Here is a 23,971-nt window from a genome sequence, read left to right as displayed (position 1 = left end):
TCGTCTCTATACTCTCCTCTATTAGATCTGTATCTTTCGCAAAACATGGACTACATGTTTGGAAAGTATATTTCAGGAGAGGTCGCTTATGTGTTTTATATAATTTTTAACATCAAGTCCGTTGTTATGTCAAGGAAGGCTTTCCCGATTAAATGTGTTAATGAATTTGCTATTTTGACCATCCCAGCTATATGCTGTTTCCATTTCATGTCTTGCGATATAGTAACTCCAAGGTTTTAGAGGTGTTTCATTAATTTTGTATGCAAGCTTAGGGTAAGTTTCTCCAATATGTAGAACAGGGCATTTTTCAACATTGAGTTTTAGAAGCAATCCTTTGTCCATTGATATATTTCGTTTAGGTCGTGTTGCAGTTGGTCGTGATGTATACGTGGTTGGCAAATAATTTTGTATCATCTGCTAAATAGATGAAGTCCGATTTTATTATGGTAAGAAGATAATATTAAAATTTAAATCAATAATTCCAGGGTTCATTGAACTGGAGTTATTGACAGACAGAGTCACAACTGATATTAGTATTTTTAAATAATTATGTTTGTTGCTTTAGGTGCATCCGATGCTGCTATAGCATGCTCCGTGATGATGGAACTAGTAAGGGTTCTCACACAGTCTGAGGTCCGACTAAAACACAACATCGTCTTCTTATTTAATGGTGCAGAAGAAACTTCTCTACAGGTGGGCAGAAAGAATGACAAATCACACAACACGTCTCGTCTTGCCACACAATCTTTTAATTTTAAGAGATATTTCTCGTAAACACTTAGAGTCTTTTTGGGGGATATTTTTCAGATACAAACTCATAAAAGTCATGCTGTCTCATTTTGTATTAAGGTGACATATATTTTTTTAGGTAAATATTCGGTAAAACAAAAGGTCTTATTTAAAAAAATCGTATTAATCGTGGACAGCGATCCTGAATAATTACCTTTTTTAAAAGTGTTAGAAAGAGAGAACACAACTTTTTGTATTTTCATTTCAAAGTTTACCATAAACACATCATAAGAAAAAACTTAAAAAAATTATTTCAATGTTAGCAATTTTATTATTAATATTTTCATATAAAACAAAATAAAAGTAAAATTATTTCATTAGAAGTACATTGTAAAATGTCAGAGGCGTTAGGGGTGAATAAATTCCATTGGTTATTATTGTTATTTAGTTTAGTATTGTTATACTTTCATTATGTGCTTTCTTTATCTCCAAAGGTTTTACAATTATGTAGTCTATTGCAAAATTTGACAAATTAGTTTTTAACGTAATTTTTAAAGTTTTTAGGTCGTGTAAATAAATGATGCTTTGAAATTTGATGTTTGTGAAGTTCTGGATAAAATATGTAACTGTTTTGATCCACACAGAAACATTATGCTACATTTATTTGTTGGTGTATTCTATCCGGATTGTTTCAATGGGTTTATTGGCGTAGTACTTAAAGTGTATTTGTCCATGGGAAGTATATTTTGTATTATGTTGCAGGCCTCTCACTTGTTTCTGACACACAGATGGGCAGAAACAGTTAAAGTATTTCTAAACATGGAGGGAGCTGGACTTGGCGGAAGGGCCATTCTGTTTCAATCTGGACCTGCTAACGGTTGGCTCTTCGAGGTAGGACACTGTTTATTTCCTATGCATTAAATGGTGGCGTCCCACAGGGATCGATTCTGTGTTCAACCTTGTTTTTGTTGAACATGGTTAACATTCGTATCGTGTACATCAACGTATTTGATGATTTTTGTTATGAGAAAGTGAACTGTAAATTTTTTTTCTGGTACCACATCAAAAAAGGGACTGTGGTAAAAATGGTGCCTACTTGTTTTTTGGTCTCAAAATTAAGCCGCTTTTATATATATTACGTTCAGTTTTGCACACACTATTTATTATTTGTTGATTTTGGCGTTTTTCACGGCAACTAAATACTTGATACGGCTTGTATACTTTTTAAAAATATAATTCCAGTACAGAAAATTACATTTTCACTTGTTTCATTAGAAAGGGTTCCCGAATAAATACATTTCAATAGTATACACCTTCATTATTTTGTTAATATATGCCAGAAGGAATATATATTTTTTAAATAACTATGTCAATTCTCTTTCGTAGAAGGCAATGATATAAATTTCCTCCTGGTAGCTAATGGATTGCTTGCCATATCATTTGTGCATGATCTTTAAATATCTTTTATCACTGTTGTCGTGTAACATATGTGTGTACCTACTTGTGAAGTTTTAGTGAATTCTGTGTTGTATATGTGAGTTTTCTTATTGTTAAAAGTTTTGTTTCCTCGAACATCTCTTTGTGGATGTTCCAGAGTAAAAATATCTTTTCAATTACCTTGTGTTATATAAACTAACTTTTTTTACATATTCATTCTTCTTTGGGGCAGTATAACACTGACTGTAGTAAAATCTGGTCGTCATTTCACATAAAAAAGAGGAGTTTACTTAGTTATTTATTTCATTAAATTTTTTAATTTAATTTATATTTGTTTCATTAGCGTTTACCTCGATTTTAATTAGGTAGTATAAATATATATCAATGTAAATCTAAATAATAATTTTTTCACAGTATTATACATGTGCGTGGAAAGACGTCTTTCAGCCGCAAAAATAATTCATCGGTAAATCGAAACTGTGAGCACCCATTTGTTTTCAGTACTACGCTCGATCTGCACCTCATCCCCACGGACTTATATTTGGTGAAGAACTTTTCCAGGGTGGATTCATTCCTTCAGACACGGATTTCCGAATATTTAGAGATTTTAAACAGATTCCTGGTAAGGTGTAACGTAATATTATAATATAGAGTTTAAGATATGCTTGATTACCCTCAAAGCATTGCAAAAAATGGCGCCAGCCTATATATCGAACAAAACTTAAGCAATAAACAGCTTACTCTAAGGTCAGCAGATCTAGATGTTAGTAATCGTCTAATCAAACTTTCTAGGTCAAATCGAGCCGTTTACTATGATCGCTCTTTTAGTGTAACAGGCTTGCTCATCTGGAATAGACTTCTCTCAGCTCTTACTAATCTCCAGAATTTTACTGAATTTAAACGGACTTTAAAAACAAAATTATTTAAAAAATCTTACCATTCATAAATCTTAACTTCTTTTCAATTTTTTTTAATAAGCCATATTCTCAAACTTCTGATAATTATTTGGTTTCGGTTGTCTCCTTATTGTACCTTTTTTAAATGTCCGCTCAGAAGATTCTCATATCTGAGCACAAACTGCCTCCTGTTTTATATTATGTTTTATTTTTAATGTTATTCTTAGTTTTATCATCACTTTGCATAAACAGTATATTTAGTGTTATAATTTTAGATCTGTATTGGGTAAGGCACACTGTAGGAATAATTTTAAGAACATGACCACTAATACTATACTACAGTTTTAAGTTTGTTATAATAAAGCGCACGTGAAGTGAAATGACACTAAACTATGCTATATAAATGCTATGTTAATATTAATATTTAAACATTTCACTTCACATATTAAAGGACGACAACAGGAATCTTTTAAAAAACAGTTTAACAAAAAATATGCCAAAAATATTTTGGTTCATCAGAAAAAGAAAAATTAAACGAAAAAAAAAATCAATACCAATATCAAAACCAAAATAAAAAAAACAAGGGTTGAAAATAGGGATAAATGTAATTATTGATTTTATCAATTTTTGTCCAGGTTTAGACTTTGCATTTGTCCGCAATGGCCATGTCCTCCCTACGGTTTACGACAAAGAGGCCTATATCCCTTTGGGCAGTCATCAGCATCTGGGAAAAAACATCCTCGCTCTGCTCCTGCTGCTGGGACACGCACCGGAGCTGGAAAATTTAGAGGTGTATTTGAAACTCCAACCACATAATATACAGACAGGGAGTTGAGGGACGTACTTGACTGACTGTAACCGGTAATTCCTGACACTATTTGGAATAAAAAAAGAAACTGAAATTTTGATCTCAGGTGAAATTTTTGAAGTTTTTATAAATAAAAATTATTTCTTTCACATATCGACACTGGTCACTCAGTCAAGTAACCGCCCAATACCTCACATCGATCCTAGCTTTTACTTCAAATACTGCAAGGAATTACTGGTTAAAGTTTGTCAAATACGTCTATTAACACTCTGTATAGTTTAATTATTGAAGACAATATAGGTCACATCTAGGACTCGAACCCAGGACCCTTGCTTTGCCGAGGCACCGCTCTACCAACTGAGCTAATGGGACCCTATCTCCTTCGGTCATATTTAACTGTATCATACTTCTAATTAGAGCTACCAACATTGTCTTCATTTTTCTCACCACATATTTTTATGTATGATCGCAAGATTCAACCCGAACTAAATGCGACCTAGACAGTGTATTCAGATAAACAAATCTTATTTTTATTTTAATGTGCGACATCTATTGACTTTTCTGCGGGTCTAGGGAGAACATTTATTTCTTGGAATAACTCAAATCAATTGAATCGAATTGGTTCTAGTTTTTTTTATGTAATTCACACTTTAAAGTGTCAGCTACACTACTCGCTTCGACGCTTCGACGAAGTTAGCCGAAGTTCGAAGTGCGTGCCCACACACTCGTGCAACTTCGCGAGTAACGCTTCGAGTCCTTTGACTCGGGCGCATTTACCGACAACAATCGGAAGTCGGGCGAAGCGAAGCGAAGTTGCCCGAAGCGAAGCGAAGTTCGTGCCCACACTATCGTATTCGATCAACTTCGCGAGTAGTGTAGCTGGGCTTTAAGGTTTTTTCCACGTAATTTTGTTTTTACCATTTTTATTACGCCGCTTATATTCATAGATATTCCATAATAATAATTCTTCCAAAATGACAGGAGCACAAGGAGGGACGCGTGGTGTACCTCGATTACCTGGGTTGGTTCATGATCAGTTACTCCGAGGAAATCGGTACCATCATCAACGTCTTCGTCTTCTTAATCACAATCCTCAGCGTGACCGTGTTCGTGGCACGCCTGACACACTGTAAGTTTTGAATGTAATGAATATTGTCTACGACGTTCGTTAGGAATAGCATAATCAATACAGTTCGAAAATTTCTACTTCGAATTATATTTTACCCTAAGATTCGTAGAAAACGTACTTAATAAGGTTAGGTCTTCCAGGAGGTAGAAAGTGCTTGAAAATCGTGACATCGCTAGAAGTTAATTTTCTTACTGGTATATTGGAATTCACTGCAATAAAAATGGCTTAAAGAGACTTTAATGCATTTTAAAATTTAAAAAATCGCTTTTTTCATCACTAGTTTCATCACTAGTTTCATCGCTTGTTTCATCACTGTTTCCATCACTAGTTTAATCGAATGTTTCATCACTTAATATGTTTTATACCAATTTTTAGCGCATGTTCGATATTTTGGTCACCAGCTTCTTCGCATATTTCATCACTGTTTTTTATCACATGTTTCATCACTGGATTCATCACAGCATGTTTGATCACTGTTTCCATCACTTGTTTCATCACATGTTTCATCACTGTTTACAAGACATGTTTCATCAGAGGATTCATCACAGATTTCATTTCTGATTTCATCGCTGGTTTCATTACTGTTTTCATCACTATTTTCATCCTCGGTACTGTTTTCACTCATCATATTTCGTTACTTTTTATGTGAAACCGCACAAGAGTCCCAACTGCTCCCAACCATCTGGAGCCAGACCATGAGACTATAGCGTCCCCAATTAGAGTGTGTTGTGGGGCTGAAGGTAGTGGGGAGGAGAGAGAGATGGGGAAGAGGAAGGCGAGGAAGTACCTGGCTATTGAGATCTGGTCACCAAACTCGGCCAAAGCCATTTCAAGCAACGTTTCAATTCTGAATGGTGCTCTTACACCAGGGTGATATTGAGAGCATATTCCACTCTGAGTGTGCAGCAAATATACAATTATACAACAACACTACTTTAATCGCATGTTTGATCACTAGTTTCAGCGCATAAATACATAAATAAATGTAGAAAACATGACACTTAACTTTAGGATTACTCTTATATTTCATTAAATATGTAATAATAATCTTTTTTAGGGGCATGGCTACCATATAGTGGCCAAAAGAGAGAAATAAGGACCACAAAAATGTTCTCCAAGGATTCTGTGGAAATTGATTCGCACGTCGACCAAAGACAGGATTTTCTTGAGCACGGTAACCAATGTTTTTACGAATTTTAAACAAACTAACTGGACAGAGAGGATATACAGCCATACACCTTTGTCTTGGCATACACTCTTTCTTTTAACATTTATAAAATTATTATCGTCTCATACATACTCCACTTTTATGAATGCTCTTGATGTGAACCGACTCAAGCATTTACGTCACTTGGTCGTGCCATGTTCTTGTTATTCCCTTTTGCGTCATATATTATTCTTCCTTCACTTCTTTCTCCGTTCTATCCACATATCTAAACTATTTAAGCTCCCACATTCCGAATTACTATCAATTTATAAAGTAGAAACGGTAATTATATGAAATTCCCTAATTCACCTGAAAAAAATTGCAAAATTTGCGCCTTTTAATTATTATAAACCCATTTTGTTCTGTTAATTAACATGTTATAGGTATGAAAAAAATTACAGTGTATCTTTAAACGCAACTTAGGCATTTGTCGATGTGTGTTTTATTAATACTGCAATGCTGCATTCATTACACATCTGCCCTGATGATGGACACTGCAATGCTGCATTCATTACACATCTGCCCTGATGATGGACACTGCAATGCTGCATTCATTACACATCTGCCCTGATGATGGACACTGCAATGATGCATTCATTACACATCTGCCCTGATGATGGACACTGCAATGATGCATTCATTACACATCTGCCCTGATGATGGAAACTGCAATGCTGCATTCATTACACATCTGCCCTGATGATGGACACTGCAATGCTGCATTCATTACACATCTGCCCTGATGATGGACACTGCAATGATGCATTCATTACACATCTGCCCTGATGATGGAAACTGCAATGCTGCATTCATTACACATCTGCCCTGATGATGGACACTGCAATGCTGCATTCATTACACATCTGCCCTGATGATGGACACTGCAATGATGCATTCATTACACATCTGCCCTGATGATAGACACTGCAATGCTGCATTCATTACACATCTGCCCTGATGATGGACACTGCAATGATGCATTCATTACACATCTGCCCTGATGATGGACACTGCAATGCTGCATTCATTACACATCTGCCCTGATGATGGACACTGCAATGATGCATTCATTACACATCTGCCCTGATGATGGACACTGCAATGATGCATTCATTACACATCTGCCCTGATGATGGAAACTGCAATGCTGCATTCATTACACATCTGCCCTGATGATGGACACTGCAATGCTGCATTCATTACACATCTGCCCTGATGATGGACACTGCAATGATGCATTCATTACACATCTGCCCTGATGATGGACACTGCAATGCTGCATTCATTACACATCTGCCCTGATGATGGACACTGCAATGATGCATTCATTACACATCTGCCCTGATGATGGACACTGCAATGATGCATTCATTACACATCTGCCCTGATGATGGAAACTGCAATGCTGCATTCATTACACATCTGCCCTGATGATGGACACTGCAATGATGCATTCATTACACATCTGCCCTGATGATGGACACTGCAATGCTGCATTCATTACACATCTGCCCTGATGATGGACACTGCAATGATGCATTCATTACACATCTGCCCTGATGATGAACACTGCAATGCTGCATTCATTACACATCTGCCCTGATGATGGACACTGCAATGATGCATTCATTACACATCTGCCCTGATGATGGACACTGCAATGATGCATTCATTACACATCTGCCCTGATGATGGAAACTGCAATGCTGCATTCATTACACATCTGCCCTGATGATGGACACTGCAATGCTGCATTCATTACACATCTGCCCTGATGATGGAAACTGCAATGCTGCATTCATTACACATCTGCCCTGATGATGGACACTGCAATGCTGCATTCATTACACATCTGCCCTGATGATGGACACTGCAACGATGCATTCATTACACATCTGCCCTGATGATGGACACTGCAATGCTGCATTCATTACACATCTGCCCTGATGATGGAAACTGCAATGCTGCATTCATTACACATCTGCCCTGATGATGGACACTGCAATGCTGCATTCATTACACATCTGCCCTGATGATGGACACTGCAATGATGCATTCATTACACATCTGCCCTGATGATGGACACTGCAATGCTGCATTCATTACACATCTGCCCTGATGATGGACACTGCAATGATGCATTCATTACACATCTGCCCTGATGATGGACACTGCAATGATGCATTCATTACACATCTGCCCTGATGATGGAAACTGCAATGCTGCATTCATTACACATCTGCCCTGATGATGGACACTGCAATGCTGCATTCATTACACATCTGCCCTGATGATGGACACTGCAATGATGCATTCATTACACATCTGCCCTGATGATGGACACTGCAATGCTGCATTCATTACACATCTGCCCTGATGATGGACACTGCAATGATGCATTCATTACACATCTGCCCTGATGATGGACACTGCAATGCTGCATTCATTACACATCTGCCCTGATGATGGACACTGCAATGATGCATTCATTACACATCTGCCCTGATGATGGACACTGCAATGATGCAGTCATTACACATCTGCCCTGATGATGGAAACTGCAATGCTGCATTCATTACACATCTGCCCTGATGATGGACACTGCAATGCTGCATTCATTACACATCTGCCCTGATGATGGACACTGCAATGCTGCATTCATTACACATCTGCCCTGATGATGGACACTGCAATGATGCATTCATTACACATCTGCCCTGATGATGGACACTGCAATGATGCATTCATTACACATCTGCCCTGATGATGGAAACTGCAATGCTGCATTCATTACACATCTGCCCTGATGATGGACACTGCAATGCTGCATTCATTACACATCTGCCCTGATGATGGACACTGCAATGATGCATTCATTACACATCTGCCCTGATGATGGACACTGCAATGATGCATTCATTACACATCTGCCCTGATGATGGACACTGCAATGATGCATTAATTACACATCTGCCCTGATGATGGACACTGCAATGCTGCATTCATTACACATCTGCCCTGATGATGGACACTGCAATGATGCATTCATTACACATCTGCCCTGATGATGGACACTGCAATGCTGCATTTATTACACATCTGCCCTGATGATGGACACTGCAATGATGCATTCATTACACATCTGCCCTGATGATGGACACTGCAATGCTGCATTCATTACACATCTGCCCTGATGATGGACACTGCAATGATGCATTCATTACACATCTGCCCTGATGATGGACACTGCAATGCTGCATTCATTACACATCTGCCCTGATGATGGACACTGCAATGATGCATTCATTACACATCTGCCCTGATGATGGACACTGCAATGATGCATTCATTACACATCTGCCCTGATGATGGAAACTGCAATGCTGCATTCATTACACATCTGCCCTGATGATGGACACTGCAATGCTGCATTCATTACACATCTGCCCTGATGATGGACACTGCAATGATGCATTCATTACACATCTGCCCTGATGATGGACACTGCAATTCTGTCCGAAACGTCGGCTAAAGAATGAGGTAGCGCAACACGGCATAATACTCCAAAAAAAATCACTATAATACATCTTCTTCTTCTTTTTGACCGTATACTAAGGAGCCTTAAGCATCCCTTTAGAAATATTTTTAATTACGCTGTATTCAGCCTTGCATCTCTCGGGTCTTCACATTCGTAACACAGTTTTACCACATATACGCCTTAGAGATCTCATTTCTTATTTTAATTTTATCACAATACGGTGTGCTTGCCTTGTTCTATTTTAAGCCCATATCGAATCTTATTTATTGCTATTTTAAACTTTGTAAGCACGTTATAATCAAAAATCACATTAAGATTTACAACCACTTGGCTAGCTTATTAAAACAACCTACAGAGAACATTCAACAAGAGATAAAATTAAACAATATGTTTCATAAATTATTATAAGCAATAATTAGTCGCCTGTAATATCAATACAAATTAAAAATATATCCCGAGTAAAAATAAACACCGCCGACGGGAATTGAACCCGCGCTTTCTGATGTCCGGTCAGACGCTCTGGACCACTGAGCCACGTCGGCTTATTTCCAACACGCCAAATAATTCAATATGTACTAGTACTTCAATCAACAATTACTGCTTATTATATTTTTTTCCACCTGTAAACAAGCAAATTTTTTAAATTTTGTATTGTTATTACAGGCGACCAATTATTGCTTATAATAATTTATTATCCTTTATGCTATGCATAAAAATCTTGTCTTATAAACATTAGTTTATCATTAAAAAATAATAATATGTTTCAGTCTGAAACATTTTTCACAACTTTATAAAACCAAACCATGACATAATTAAATATAATTTACTTTACGTAATAATTCGAATTTGTGATTTTTCACGGGTCTGTGCCATTTTTTCTTATAAATGCTTAATTTGGCTGTGAAAAAAAAACTTTTTTATTTATTGTTTTTGTGTTTAATTCGTAGAACTCTATCCAATATATATTTTTTAATTTAATTCAAATCAAATTTAATAATATAATTATTTTAAATTCTGTAAGTATTTTTTGGTTTTTGTTATTGTAACAGCTGTTTCGGCTTTCAAGGCCATTTTCAAACTGTGGTTTTAACCACGTTTAGACAACTTATTTATATGATTCTATTTTATCCCCTCCCAATTTAAAATGATTTATTACCGGTTAAACCGATTTGATAATAAAATAATTGTGACAATAGATTTCATATTCTTTGGGGGTATTTTGAAGACTGTTTTCTCCACATTAATGTTATCTTTATAGTTTAATAGATTATAATATATGGTTTTAATTAAATATAAAAAACACCCTTTTTAATAATATTCAGGGGCGGCGTGGAAAGAGATGTTCATCGCATTTGGTGCCAGGGTGGTGGGAATGCTCTTGGGAGTGCTGGTCACAGTTGCAATGGGCACCTTTATAGACGGGGTGGCAGCCCTGGCCATGCCGTGGTACTACAACGTGTGGACCATTTTTCCACTGTTTTGGTGCCCCTGTTTATTCGGCTACGGTTTGGTACCCCTGGCTGTTGATTTATGGAGAAGAAAAAAGGTAAAATACATTTTATTATTATTAAAATATTACCTAGGCTATACACGAAGAAAATTTAAAAAAAAAAATTATTAAATTTTTTTCGTATTACTCTTAAAAACAGGACAGATTTCTTAACAGTAAAACACGAATTTGTTTAGAGGATGTCGGAACGCGTGTTTTTATATATTGGATGTGTATTTATCAGGATAAGCGCTGTTGCATGAACACGTGTTCCGATTTGAATAAAAAAATATTTTTTTAGGAAATGGCCTGCCATCACGTTTTTAACAAGATTTTAATAGATCAACCATACTCGTTTTTCTCCGTATGCCAACCACCATAATTTTATTATTGCATTTAATAGGTTAATTTTCATAAGTAAATTTTTTGCGTGCGCAATTCATTTTAATTAAATAAATATTGTTACACTATTACGATATAATTTATTTGCGACACATTTTAGAGTGGTAGATACTCTCAGTATCACCCTAGTAAAAGACCATCATTATGGTGTTGGTTTGGAAGGTAAACAGTTAAAAAGAACAGTGACAAAAGAATATATTATATTAAATAAGGTTAGTTTTGTTTGGATAAGCTGGTTTATTTCAATTTAATTTAAAAACTAGCTGCAGTGTTCCGCTTTACGCAGAGTAGACAGTAATAATTTCCGACTCATTTTGAAGGTAAAGTGTGCAAAATTTCATCAATAAGTATCAAAATCTTGCTTCAAGGGATGGGATTAGATGATATGGTGGTTTGTCCAAATCTCACGTAGACAGTGACATTTCTCTTGTTTTGAAGGTAAAGTGTGCAAAATTTCATCAAAAAATTTCAAATCTTGCTTCAAAGGATGGGAAAAGAGGATAGTGTGGTTTGTCCAAATTTCATGTAGACAGTGACATTTCTCCTGATTTGAAGGTAAAGTGTGCAAAATTTCATCAATAAGTATCAAAATCTTGCTTCAAAGGATGGGAAAAGAGGATAGTGTGGTTTGTCTAAATTTCATGTAGACAGTAACATTCCTCTTTTTTGTTTGGAAAATGTAGTAAAGTTTGCGAATTTTTTAATAGTTTTTACAATACGTTTTGTCTATTTAATGTGTTTTGTCATTACACTACGGTGATTTGAGGGAATTTCTCCCTGAATGGTATTGGGGCGCACTCTACCACTGGGCGACGGCCTGGACGAGAGTTTTTTTTTCTGGTTTCCGGTAGCGCTGACTCATCCCGCCTACTCTGTGGCGCATCAAAGCAGCTAACCCATGCACCCTTCCCTTTGTGAACGTCTGCGAGGCGCTGCATCGCCAATGGAGGCCGAAAAGTGCCCTATATGAGTTGTTATACTGTACTCTGAGCGTTTTCATGTTCATGTTCATAGTTTTCTAGTTTAAAAGCTCATGCAGTATGTCTGAAATATTTTCTTCTTCAACGAAAGACTGCCTCATTTGAATGTCCAATTATAATAATAACTAATTGCCATCTTCTTTTCAAGCACTACCTCTCCCTGTCAATGACCACCCAGCTGAACTTGGTGGCCGCACAGATCCCATGGGCGATTATCCTGCTGACCATGACTTGCCTCGGCATCAGATCTGCAGCCATACTCATGTTTCCAGCCCTCTTCTCCGCCGTAGCTTTACTGTTCATTCACTTCACTACGCTATATCGCACTGGTAACCATTCTTCTTATTTGTCGTTGTCCAATTTCCTTGGAGAACAATGCTCCTCAACTCCTGCGCTGCATGAACAATCACGGATATCGTTGTTCCCGACCATCGAAATATAATAACAATAGATTAGCCCTCTCATAACAAATTTCAATATAAAAATAACACCACCAAGAGTAGTTTCATCACACAAATCCCTAAAAAGGCTAGATATAAATGCAAGTTCTCACATTTTAAAAAAGAGCACATAGTTATATTTGTTTATTTTATTGGCTAATAGCAAGTCCGAAAATCATCGTGTCATGAGATGTAGAGATGAACTTAACAACCCAACTTGATGTTAAATTGCTGTACAAGCTTCTAAACACGTACAAGAAATCAGCGAAGATCGTTAATTTTGTGGCAAAAGTATACTTTGTTGCGTGATGTAATTGTTTTGATAAAAAGTAATATAATATTTTATCAATTTTAATGTTAATCGATATGCCGCACCGCCTTGAAGCTATCTATGAGGTATATATTTTTTTAAATAATCATATGGCTGATCAAATTTTTCCTGATAAAGCCCTCGAGTGCCCCTACTTTAAATAGTTTTAACTGCCTTCATTCATGTTTGATTTCATTCCATAGTTCACACGTGGACATGGGTGTATCTGGCAATCCAGATCCCGTCAGTCATCCTCCAGATGTACGTAACGCTGGTGGCCTATACGGTGCTCCTGCCTGTCATGGGACGTTCTGGCACCATCAATGGAGATCTGTACATTGCTGTTGTCACGGCGATAATCACCTTCTACGTGACGAACTTTGTGGTTGGTATACTTCATGTCTTTATTATCACGGCTCTGCATCCTAAAGTTGGATTTGACTTTCTCCATAACATGTTTTACGCGGGCTGCGGTCCCTCACCAATCGCCTCCATTCCTTTGTCCTTCCCGTTATTCACTCGATGTGTGTGAACTATTTTTTGTATCATCAACCTCTCCTTTAATGTGATGGTTAATTCCTTGTCCTTGCTTCAACACAGGCGACTGTTGATCATCTTTATGTTACCTTTTAAATTTATAGAATATTGATGATTTAATTTTTGTATCATATTATTCCAACTAAGTATGTGATATTGTTATTATTTTCTACTGAAAAGTGATTGCTGTTTACTATTGTATAAATATTAATCCGTCATCTACATAAATATGTATACTACTAATTCCCATCTACTAGATTCGTTTTTAGATAAGCGTAGCTTCGCTAAAAAAAAGAGTTCTTGTAGTGTGCCTTGAAGGAGTAACCATGTGACTTATACCAGGGCGGGAAAGGGATGGGTCCCCTCAACTTTTCTTCCCGTCCTGCTCCAATCCTCTTTCACATAGTCTATAAACCTCTTCCTTGGTCTTCTGGGTCGCTTTCACTAGTGCACCCAAACAGTCATAATTTTCGGGGTCCTATTATCTGTTTTTGTCTAAATGGTCTAGTTCATGTACATATTTCTTATAAATAGTGTGGAAGTGTATCTCCTTAATGAGAGTCTAGTATTTACAGTGTAACCGTTGCTTGAAAGATTTGAAAAGAGACCTGATCCGAATTGCCAGTTATTTCTCAACCTATTCCTGGTCTCCTTTCATTGGCTTAACAAACATTTGGTATATACTATCAGTATCACGCTGTGAAAGAACATTCTTTAGAATTTGAAAATTGCTTGAAATGGCAATAACCGATTAGATTTGATTTACCTACTATATTTCTCATCTCTTTTACTTCCCACTCTCTTCAGCCTCCTAGCATATCCCATTTGTGATTGCCATCGTCCCACTGGTTCCAGATAGTTGGAACGCTTGTGCATATACCACAAATTATTTGTTTTTGTTAGTTTTTTCGGCCTCCGTGGTCGTGGGGTAAGGTTCTCGTCTAGCAAGCCGAAGGTTGCGGGTTCAAATTGGTTCAGCAAAATGCACAGCTTATTTTAAGATATTTTCAATACTTTGCTCGTCAAACTGAAACTTGAACCTGGTGAAACTCATGGATATTGACAAATATTCCACTATTGCAAATTTGAAGGCACGAGATGCAAAGGAAGATCACCGATGAAAGAAGGACCATCGCAATCTTTATTAATAGAAGCTGTGCTGTATAAAATGCACTTACAGTTAAAGAGACCTGTTTTCGGACTTTTGGCACTGGTTTTAGCAGGTTTTAGTAACTGAACCCTGCTAATCCCAGTTGCCAAAAGTTCGACAATAGGTCTCTTCAACTGTCAGTGCATTTTGGACTTCTGGCACAAGATTTAGCAGGGTTCAATAACCATTTCCTGCTAAACCTAGTACAAGAAGTCCAAAAACAGGAATCTTTAACTGTCAGTGCATTTTCAGGAGCACGGACTGTATTAACAAAGTTGGCTTTGGTTGGACTGATCAAATATCCCATACGTTCCGAACTTCAATGTCCTTGGCTCCCCATGGAGCATAGAACCACGAGAAGTAGAGGAGCCTTGTGCATCAGGGAAATTTGAGTAGGGGTCACCATCTTAAGAATGAGGAACGACTAAATTAGAATTTGAGATTCGATGCAAAACACTGTTTTCATACAAAAAAAATGAATATTTCAGGTACCCTTCCTTAGCCTGGTTAGGCGGCCCGCCCTCGTGCTGTGCGTACTGCTGGGCTGTGGCCTTGTCATGCTTCCCATATCCCTGGCCACCTCCGTAGGGAGGCCCTACAAGGAGGGGCCCGAGAACCCTGCCCTTCAGAGGTTCTGGATAATGGTAAGTATCTACCTAACGCTTTTATTTATTTGGGTTTACTAGTGGATTTAAGCAAGTCCAAAGAAATTGTATTTAAAATAGGATTCCATGACAAAACAGAACGGTAACAAAATAAATCAGTGACAAAATAAACAGTACAACAAAATTGAACTATGACAAAACAGAACAGTGATAAAACAGACAAAAAAAACTGACAAAATCGATTGTCCATAGAAGCGAGTTTAGCAGATTTCAGTAGAGTGCGTTTTTTCTTTTTTTTTTTTTAAAGTCGGAGGTGGTTTACTTACGTTCCCCGCGAGCACTTAGGCCATAGGCCCATTGTACTATCTCCCATTTTACCTCATTCCCTTGCCAGTAACCCGGTCCCTTTTATGAAGTTCACCAGGGCTGTCATTGGATATGTGGCGATGTCTTCTGGTTCCACACTGTGTCTTCCCAGGTATCTGAGCCTTATTCCCAGCAGAGCGGGACATTGGCACCATAGGTGAATTGGAGTCTCTTTCTCCTCTTCACATTTCCTACAGATGTTGGTGTTTTCCACTCCCAACAGTTGCATGTGTCTCCTGAGATGGCAGTGTCCCGTTAATAGTCCTACCAGTTCCCTCAGTGAGTTTCTGTCCATATCGAGTAGTTGCCTGGTTCGGTTAGGGTCCGGTCCGTTTATGAGTACTTTAGATTGCCTCATTCCGGGTGCCTTCTTCCATTCCTTCCAGTGTTGGGATTTGACCCACCTCTTGATATGTAGTTTGGTGTGGCAAGCTGCTACTCCTACAGCCGGCTCAGATCCCGCAAGTGGTGCATTCGCCCCTTTCCTTGCTAGTTCGTCAGCCCGCTCGTTGCCCTCAATACCTTGGAGTGTGTTACAAACTCTGATGAATGGTAGTGAGGTACGGAACTGGCACAGGATGAAAGTTGACTGAACGCTGTAGAAATTAGATCCCTGAGGCGTATATGGTGTAAAATCATGCTTAACCAAATTTGGATAAAATAAACTAAGGCTGAAGAAGCGTGGGTAGTAAAAAAGATTAATTAAATAATTGCTTGCTTTGATGGTTTCAAAATGTGGAGCGGATGAATGGAAAAAAGAATTCCACGGCAGAATGTGAAGCGGAAATATTTAAAAATATTATAATGTTTTTCTTAAAGCACTCCGATCGTCAGTTCTACGACGAGAAGCAGTCCTTGAGGAGGCGTGACACCGGGTACTTTGTGCTGAATCTTGACCGGAACAGTCCTCGCACCATCCCGCTGGGGAATGGATCCATCTCTTCTATTGGCGGGGACTGCGATGACGAACTGTACTGCGGACTGCCCTTGTACACGGCCAGGATGGTTCCATGGAGGTAATATTAACTCAATAGTACTATAAGAATAATTACTTCGGTTGGTTCTAACCGGCGACCTTCAAAAGACCATGTCCTAATAATTACTTTGGTCGGTTCTAATCGGCGACCTTCAAAAGACCTATGTCCCGGACAGTCTGTCTAATAATTACTTAGATCGGTTCTAGCCGGCGAACTTCAAAAGACCTATGTCCCGGACAGTCTGTCTAGTAATTACTTCGGTTGGTTCTCACCGAGGACTTTCAAAAGACCTATGTCCCGGACAGTCTGTCTAATAATTACTTCGGTTGGTTCTCACCGAGGACTTTCAAAAGACCTATGTCCCGGACAGTCTGTCTAATAATTACTTAGATCGGTTCTAGCCGGCGAACTTCAAAAGACCTATGTCCCGGACAGTCTGTCTAGTAATTACTTCGGTTGGTTCTCACCGAGGACTTTCAAAAGACCTATGTCCCGGACAGTCTGTCTAATAATTACTTCGGTTGGTTCTCACCGAGGACTTTCAAAAGACCTATGTCCCGGACAGTCTGTCTAATAATTACTTCGGTTGGTTCTCACCGAGGACTTTCAAAAGACCTATGTCCTGGACAGTCTGTCTAATAATTACTTCGGTTGGTTCTCACCGAGGACTTTCAAAAGACCTATGTCCCGGACAGTCTGTCTAATAATTACTTCAGTCGGTTTTAACCGGCGACCTTCAAAAGACCTTTGTCCCGGACAGTCTGTCTAATAATTACTTCGGTCGGCTCTAACCGAGGACCTTCAAAAGACTTATGTTATTTGGTCATATTTTGATGTTATTTTTAAACTTCTATAGGAGTAATAATAATATTCAGTAGGAATTTAAGCAAATTTCGTACCGAACGCGCTGTGCCACCTGCTAAATTGCAATAAACTCTTAGGTATTTCATATAATCTTATGCAATGTTTTGAAATAAAATGATAATTGTTTTTGTAATAACAACAGTCGAGCCAGTAGTTGGATTCCATCAGGCCCGCCAGTTCTACCAACTCCACTGGGTTTCACGCTGAAAACCCGCACCTGTCCAACATCAACGCAATGCACCATGGATTTCAGAATCACAGGTAACTTCAACTAGACTTTTTCGTCTTTCTTATGGTGGATGGGTTAGAGTGGAACATATAGATCAGTAAGCAAGTCTAGTCGCCCTGTGGACTGTGAGGAATGAATGCAGCACATGTTCGGTGGTCTGCACCCCACAGCATTCACACATTGCCCACTCTTTAAGGCCACCTATGCATCATGTGGGAGGTCCTAAACCTGTTGATGGCGGATCAGAGTGAGGCAGTGAGAATCCAGGCCGTCTCTCAGTGGGTCATGCACAAGATGGGCATTTATCACGTAGGCCAATTGCCGCTCAATTTTCTACTGGAGAATTTTACTGGAGCGAGAGGTAATCACTAGACAATTCATAGTTTACAGAAACAATGGAGACATGGCATGGTAGTGTTCCGAATTTCGTCGAGCTACCACCAAACTAACGGACTATCGCAGCGGCGGAGGCTATGACAGTTGATTCCAATCGTCTGAAGCCAGTGGAACTATGCCTTCCTCAATTGGAGTATCTTGTGAGGCGTAACGTAGTGAGGGAGGGAAAAGATATTGGAAAGAGGAAGCTGGGGAAGTGTCTGGACTATTTAAACGTCACCAAACACGGCTAAAGCCATTAAAAGCAACCCTTTGATTCTGAATGGTAGTATTTCACCAGGGAGATACTGTGGGTATCTACCACTCTGGTACGTTCCATAAATATACCGATTAGCAGTTATATGAGTTAATGATATTGGCGACACTCAATGGTTTAACCCATATCCCTTGTTTCTATTATCTGTTCTTACATAGATCCGCACATGACTCCCTTTTCAGTAAGGTATCTTCATGATGATGTTGGGTTATGTTTGATATGTTGTTAATAAATTCTCAAAAAATGTTTTACCTTTTGTTTTGATCCAGATCGAAACGTTTTTTTTTTTTAAATTTTATATATGTAATCATGAGAAGTAATTATTTATATATTTTAATATCAACGGTATAAAATATACCATATACAGTAAATTATAAACAGTGACATCAGAAAAAATACAATTAACAGAAACTCTAGACGGATATAAAAAGGTAGAGATACAAGTACACGCAACACTTATAGGTAGACTAGGTTAGATTAGTATTGATTAAAATATATGGTATATATATAGTATAGATACATGATATAATATATTACAATAACTAAAATGTATGCATTTATATTCAGGTTTTGGTTGAAAGTAGTTAAGTGCCAATCAAGCTGTTGGTTCACCTTATTGACCCAAGTTTCCTCAGTTGCCCCAGGCAGTTCATTTTATATACATATTTATTTGAATTTTTACGTTAGTATGAGTAGACTTACATTTTATTGGACGTGATTTAAAAGATATGATATTAAAGATTTTTTGTACCTAGATTCTGTGCAGTTCATAGACATATGAATATTAGTAGACCTGCCCTAAGTGATTAAAAGCGTATTATCCCCACTCCCCATACCGGTTCCATTGGAGCCGGCTGTGCTCGCGTATGGCATCAAGTGAATTTGAAAACGTGACGTCATCATTCTTGTGCGAACTATGGTCGAGGCATCATCGGTTCATTTTACGAAATAACACGGCAAAATGTTGACTTGTACTATGAAAACTTGTAAAAATATATCTGAAAAAGAGAATAAACCCAATTGTCGTATTACATTCCATATATAAGCATTATTTTACTTTATTTTAAGCATATTCACATCGTATAATATGAATCAGTTGTTACTATCACATCGAGAAACGTCTGGACGCGAAACACAAAGCTGGTTGGTTGCTGGGAAGTAAATTATGAACATTTATAAAAGTGTCTTAACTAAATACTTAAACGAAATATTCGACTCTGAAAATGGAACCGAATTTTTTTGCCAAATTTGGACTTCGCAAATTTGTTCATAACGTGGCGAGTAATTTGCGCTCCCATGTAAAAATGTCTATTCATTCAAAAGCAGATTTTACTTTTAAGAAGTAAATGGTGATATTATAATGCGAGATGCCTATTTACTGTCAGATTGATTTATTGACGAATCACAGTCAGCTTCACTCCCTTCGTTCTTCAACAGTTGATTTTACCCCTCGCCATTATCTTCTCGTCTATTAATTCCTATGTCTGTGGTGCAGTTAAACAGATCCGCTACATCTCCGTACCTATAACTAATTTCATGCAATCTAGGTACAAGCGAGTGTTTGAAATGTTCAGTCTTAGAATTGTTACAATTAAAGAGGGTTTTAGAACGAGTAGCTCTTATGAGTATATGAAATTCAATGAGGTTAATTAAATCAAGGCTGTCTACACTACCATTTACAATTTTGAACATAAATATTATTATGCAGTGTATTGCGTTCAGGACCAACCCGACTGACCATTACCTTTGCGCCCCGAGATGGCGTGACGGTGGAGAATTGGAGCCTCCCCACGGCCCCCGTGGCCTCCGCGCAGTGGAGAGGCCAGCCTGCATACTTTCTGCATATCGTGAGGGCAGACATCACCAAAGACTACTCCCTCTCCATACACTTCAAGGTAAGCTGACTCTTTTGAGGTTCCATGTCAAAACAGAAAAGCCACAAAACTCACAAAAAAACTTTTTCAAAACTAAACAGTGACAAAACTTAACAGTGACAAAACAGAATAGTAATAAAAGATAACAGCGACAAAATAGAACAGTGACTAAACATAACAGTTACAAAATAGTGCAGTGAGAAAACATAACACTATAAAACAAAACAAAAATCAGTTTCAAAACTAAAAAATGACAAAGCAGTTACAAAATCGAACAGTGACAAAACATAACGGTGATAAAATAAAACAGAGACAAAACAAAACAGAATAGTGGTTGGCTTAAGAAGGAGAAAGCGCGACATTGTCCAATAACCCAAAAAAATTTAAAAATAAAACAATTTGGGAAAAAATATTAAAAAACAAAAACGTTGATGAAAACAAAAATTTAAAAATTAAAAAAAAAAAACACCAACCGAAAAAAAATCGCTTTCACGGGACACCTGGCAAATATCAAACATTGAACTCATCATTAAAAATAGATGAATTGCCATTGACACCGCACAGAGTTTTGGCAGCCGCTAGGAAAGAGCTAACGAGAGGCACTTGGCAAGTGTGGCAGGAGCGTCGACTCGTCTTTTCAAACATGCTAAGTTTTACTGCCTAGGCGCGTCAAAATATGTTTAACATAAAAATTATAACTCTATATTATTTTCAGGTATTCAATTCCTCTTCCCCGTTGATGGACATGGGGCTGGCTGGTAATTATATCGACCACGACCAGTTCAGAACACCAGAATATAAGACCTTCCTGAAATCCTTCCCGGACTGGACCCAGATGACGGGATGGATCAGCGCATACTCCGCTTATGTCTTTTGATTTTAATGTTTTTTTGTAAATTACACAAATTATTTTAATTGTGGTCAATAAATTGTAGACACAAATTGAAGGCGCTGCGCTGCGATCGTTTTAATTATTTCGGCAAAATCGGTGTTGAGCTAACCTGCTCGCAGGAAGTAGATTATTGATAACCAATGTCATCTTTGGGGATGTGTAGGAATGTGAGGGCCAGTGAGTGCAGGAATAACAGATGTATGAATTCATCCCTCCAACCGCGGTTTCAGGTGAGTCCAAGAGAGTCCTGTTGAAGAGGTCAAATGGTTAACCAGTCTCTCCCCATCTTGACAGACTCCATCACCCCATGAACCCGGGCAAAGTAAATCACCACATGGGGTGACCTACGTCACAGGTGTTGTAGCAGTTCACTTTTGCCCCGCTACCGTATTAAGACTAACTTTAACAAACTCCATCCAAGACCGCCTCCGTCTATGGGACTCGTGCTCTCTGGACTTTTCTAGAAGGAAGCAGAAGAGATAATTTCCTAAAGCCAGTACAAATCGGACAGCCTTGCAGAGAGGCGCGCCAACTGATGTGATACGGGCAACTGCTCCAGTCGACATCTTTCACGGGAGACGCTGATGGCGGACATAGCTAGTTATATTTAATCGCTGGTCATCATGTCAATCTCTCACTTGTTTACAATTCTTTCCTAAGAGTTGTATGGCGCCCATTTCGGTGAATCAGGTCAGATATTTTATGTTATACACAATGTCATACTTTTAACTAATTCATTTCTTCTTTAAAATTCCTTCCGTGCGATCAATTCTTCGAATTGTCGCACACCCCTTTAAATCATGCTAATCTTGTTATTTGAGAGTCTCTAGCTCTATTCGTTATTTGAATAAATATAATATTAATCATCGTACCTCTTTTGATGTTACAATGGTCCTAGAGTGGCTTAATTTATAATTGAGATTTTTGCATTACACTGGCGACCAATGGTGTCTAAATTATTATTAGCCCAATTGTCACAGTTACATTGTTGGTTATCCAATAAATGGTTCCGGGGCTGCGGTACCCATACCCACCTCCCAAATTATAGCCTGTTTTCGGACTCTAAAGCTGCTGGCCCAGATGGATTACCCCCTAATATAATTACATCTTAAAGACCATTAGTGATCCACCGACCTATATTAATATCAGCATATACACTGAAAGAAATGTTTAGGTACTATTTACAAAATTTTTAGTAATTTAGTAATTAAAATGTACCTAATTATTTAAAAAAGTAACTAAATAAAAAAAAAAAAATTAAAAAATTATCTACTAAACAGTTTAGTTGCTGTGGTGACTGCCGAACTTTTAGCTACTGTTTGCTAAACAGCAGTTTATTTATGACAGCTTAATGATTCAGACATTCTAGCTAAACTAATCGGTTGAGACAGCTTTCTGTGTTTAGTTGTGTTACCTAAACTGTATTTATGACAGCTTAACGATTCAGATATTCTAGCTAAACTAATCGGTTGAGACAGCTTTCTGTGTTTAGTTGTGTTACCTAAACTAAAAAGTATATACCTAAACCATTTTGTAGTGTTTGGTTAGAAAAACATAACTGTTTAGATGTAGTAACCTTATTATTTAGTTAATATTACAAAATGGTTAGGTTGATTAACTAAACTTCGGTTGGAATAGCCCTACCGATATAGGTGTTTTAGCTCTCTACTGCTAGCTAGCTTTAGGTACTGTAGCTTTGCTTTTTGGTTAGATTATCTATATTAAATAGGAAGTGCAGCTTTGCAGTTTAGCTGAAAACAATACAGGGTGTAAATGTAACCACCATCAACTCGAAGAATTGATTCAGAATCATGTGTTAAATACTATGAGTTGCAGGTAGTTTATTACAACCCTTTTGAGAGATAAAACCTAAATAAATAAATATTTTGTTTTGTTAGACTAGAATGTACTTATTAAAAACCTCATTCACAAAAAAAATATTTTGTTAAGAATCGTTGAAGGTTGTTTCTCCAATACTTTGAAACTCATGCGTATAAGCCCTATAAAGAATTTCAGATCTGTAGCCATACTGTTAACGATACCAAAAATATTTGAAATGATTATTTATTAGAAGTTACATTCAGAAATTATGCCTTTTGTATTAGAAAACCAACACGGTTTTATGCCAAAAAATCCACAGACATTTTCCCGATTAGTGGCCGTCGAACTGGACTCAAAACACCAAACAAATGTAGTGTATACGGATTTTGATAGGGCATTTGATTTGATTTGAGCATGATATTAATATTCAAAATGTTCAAACTTGGCTTCAATCATGATCTATGTAGCCGAACGAACTGAAATTTTTAATACTCACTAGAATTTATGGCCTGAAATCGGATCAATCATAAAATCTTACTAAAAGGTTGAGGAAAAATCAACATTCTCATTGGCACAAATGCAAGAAATGATGTCATCATAAGTAAAAACACATCATTGTCCTTGGGGTACTCAAGGAGG

At 37.7% G+C, this 23,971-nt stretch overlaps 1 protein-coding gene across 1 annotated transcript in view; it reads left to right on the top strand.

Annotated features, from left to right (window-relative positions):
• LOC149409942 (endoplasmic reticulum metallopeptidase 1-like) overlaps positions 1-21,516 on the top strand; it is a 31,691-nt gene extending 10,175 nt beyond the window's left edge. Inside the window, exons 4-17 of the mRNA XM_089649107.1 lie at positions 566-693; positions 1,492-1,620; positions 2,668-2,788; positions 3,698-3,852; positions 4,852-4,999; positions 6,057-6,173; positions 11,067-11,290; positions 12,764-12,944; positions 13,569-13,750; positions 15,541-15,696; positions 16,843-17,039; positions 18,007-18,125; positions 20,468-20,640; positions 21,335-21,516. Of these exons, the coding sequence (XP_089505233.1) occupies positions 566-693; positions 1,492-1,620; positions 2,668-2,788; positions 3,698-3,852; positions 4,852-4,999; positions 6,057-6,173; positions 11,067-11,290; positions 12,764-12,944; positions 13,569-13,750; positions 15,541-15,696; positions 16,843-17,039; positions 18,007-18,125; positions 20,468-20,640; positions 21,335-21,496 (2,192 nt within the window). The 3' untranslated portion in view covers positions 21,497-21,516. The remainder of the gene's footprint in view (positions 1-565; positions 694-1,491; positions 1,621-2,667; positions 2,789-3,697; positions 3,853-4,851; positions 5,000-6,056; positions 6,174-11,066; positions 11,291-12,763; positions 12,945-13,568; positions 13,751-15,540; positions 15,697-16,842; positions 17,040-18,006; positions 18,126-20,467; positions 20,641-21,334) is intronic.
• Positions 21,517-23,971: the final 2,455 nt, after the last annotated feature.

Source organism: Hesperophylax consimilis, chromosome 29 (assembly GCF_061612785.1).
Source record: "Hesperophylax consimilis isolate HC1 chromosome 29, BYU_Hcon_1.0, whole genome shotgun sequence".
NCBI classification, from domain to species: Eukaryota; Metazoa; Arthropoda; class Insecta; order Trichoptera; family Limnephilidae; genus Hesperophylax; species Hesperophylax consimilis.
The sequence above is the reverse complement of the archived record's forward strand: the minus strand, read 5'-3'. Positions and strand labels throughout refer to the sequence as shown.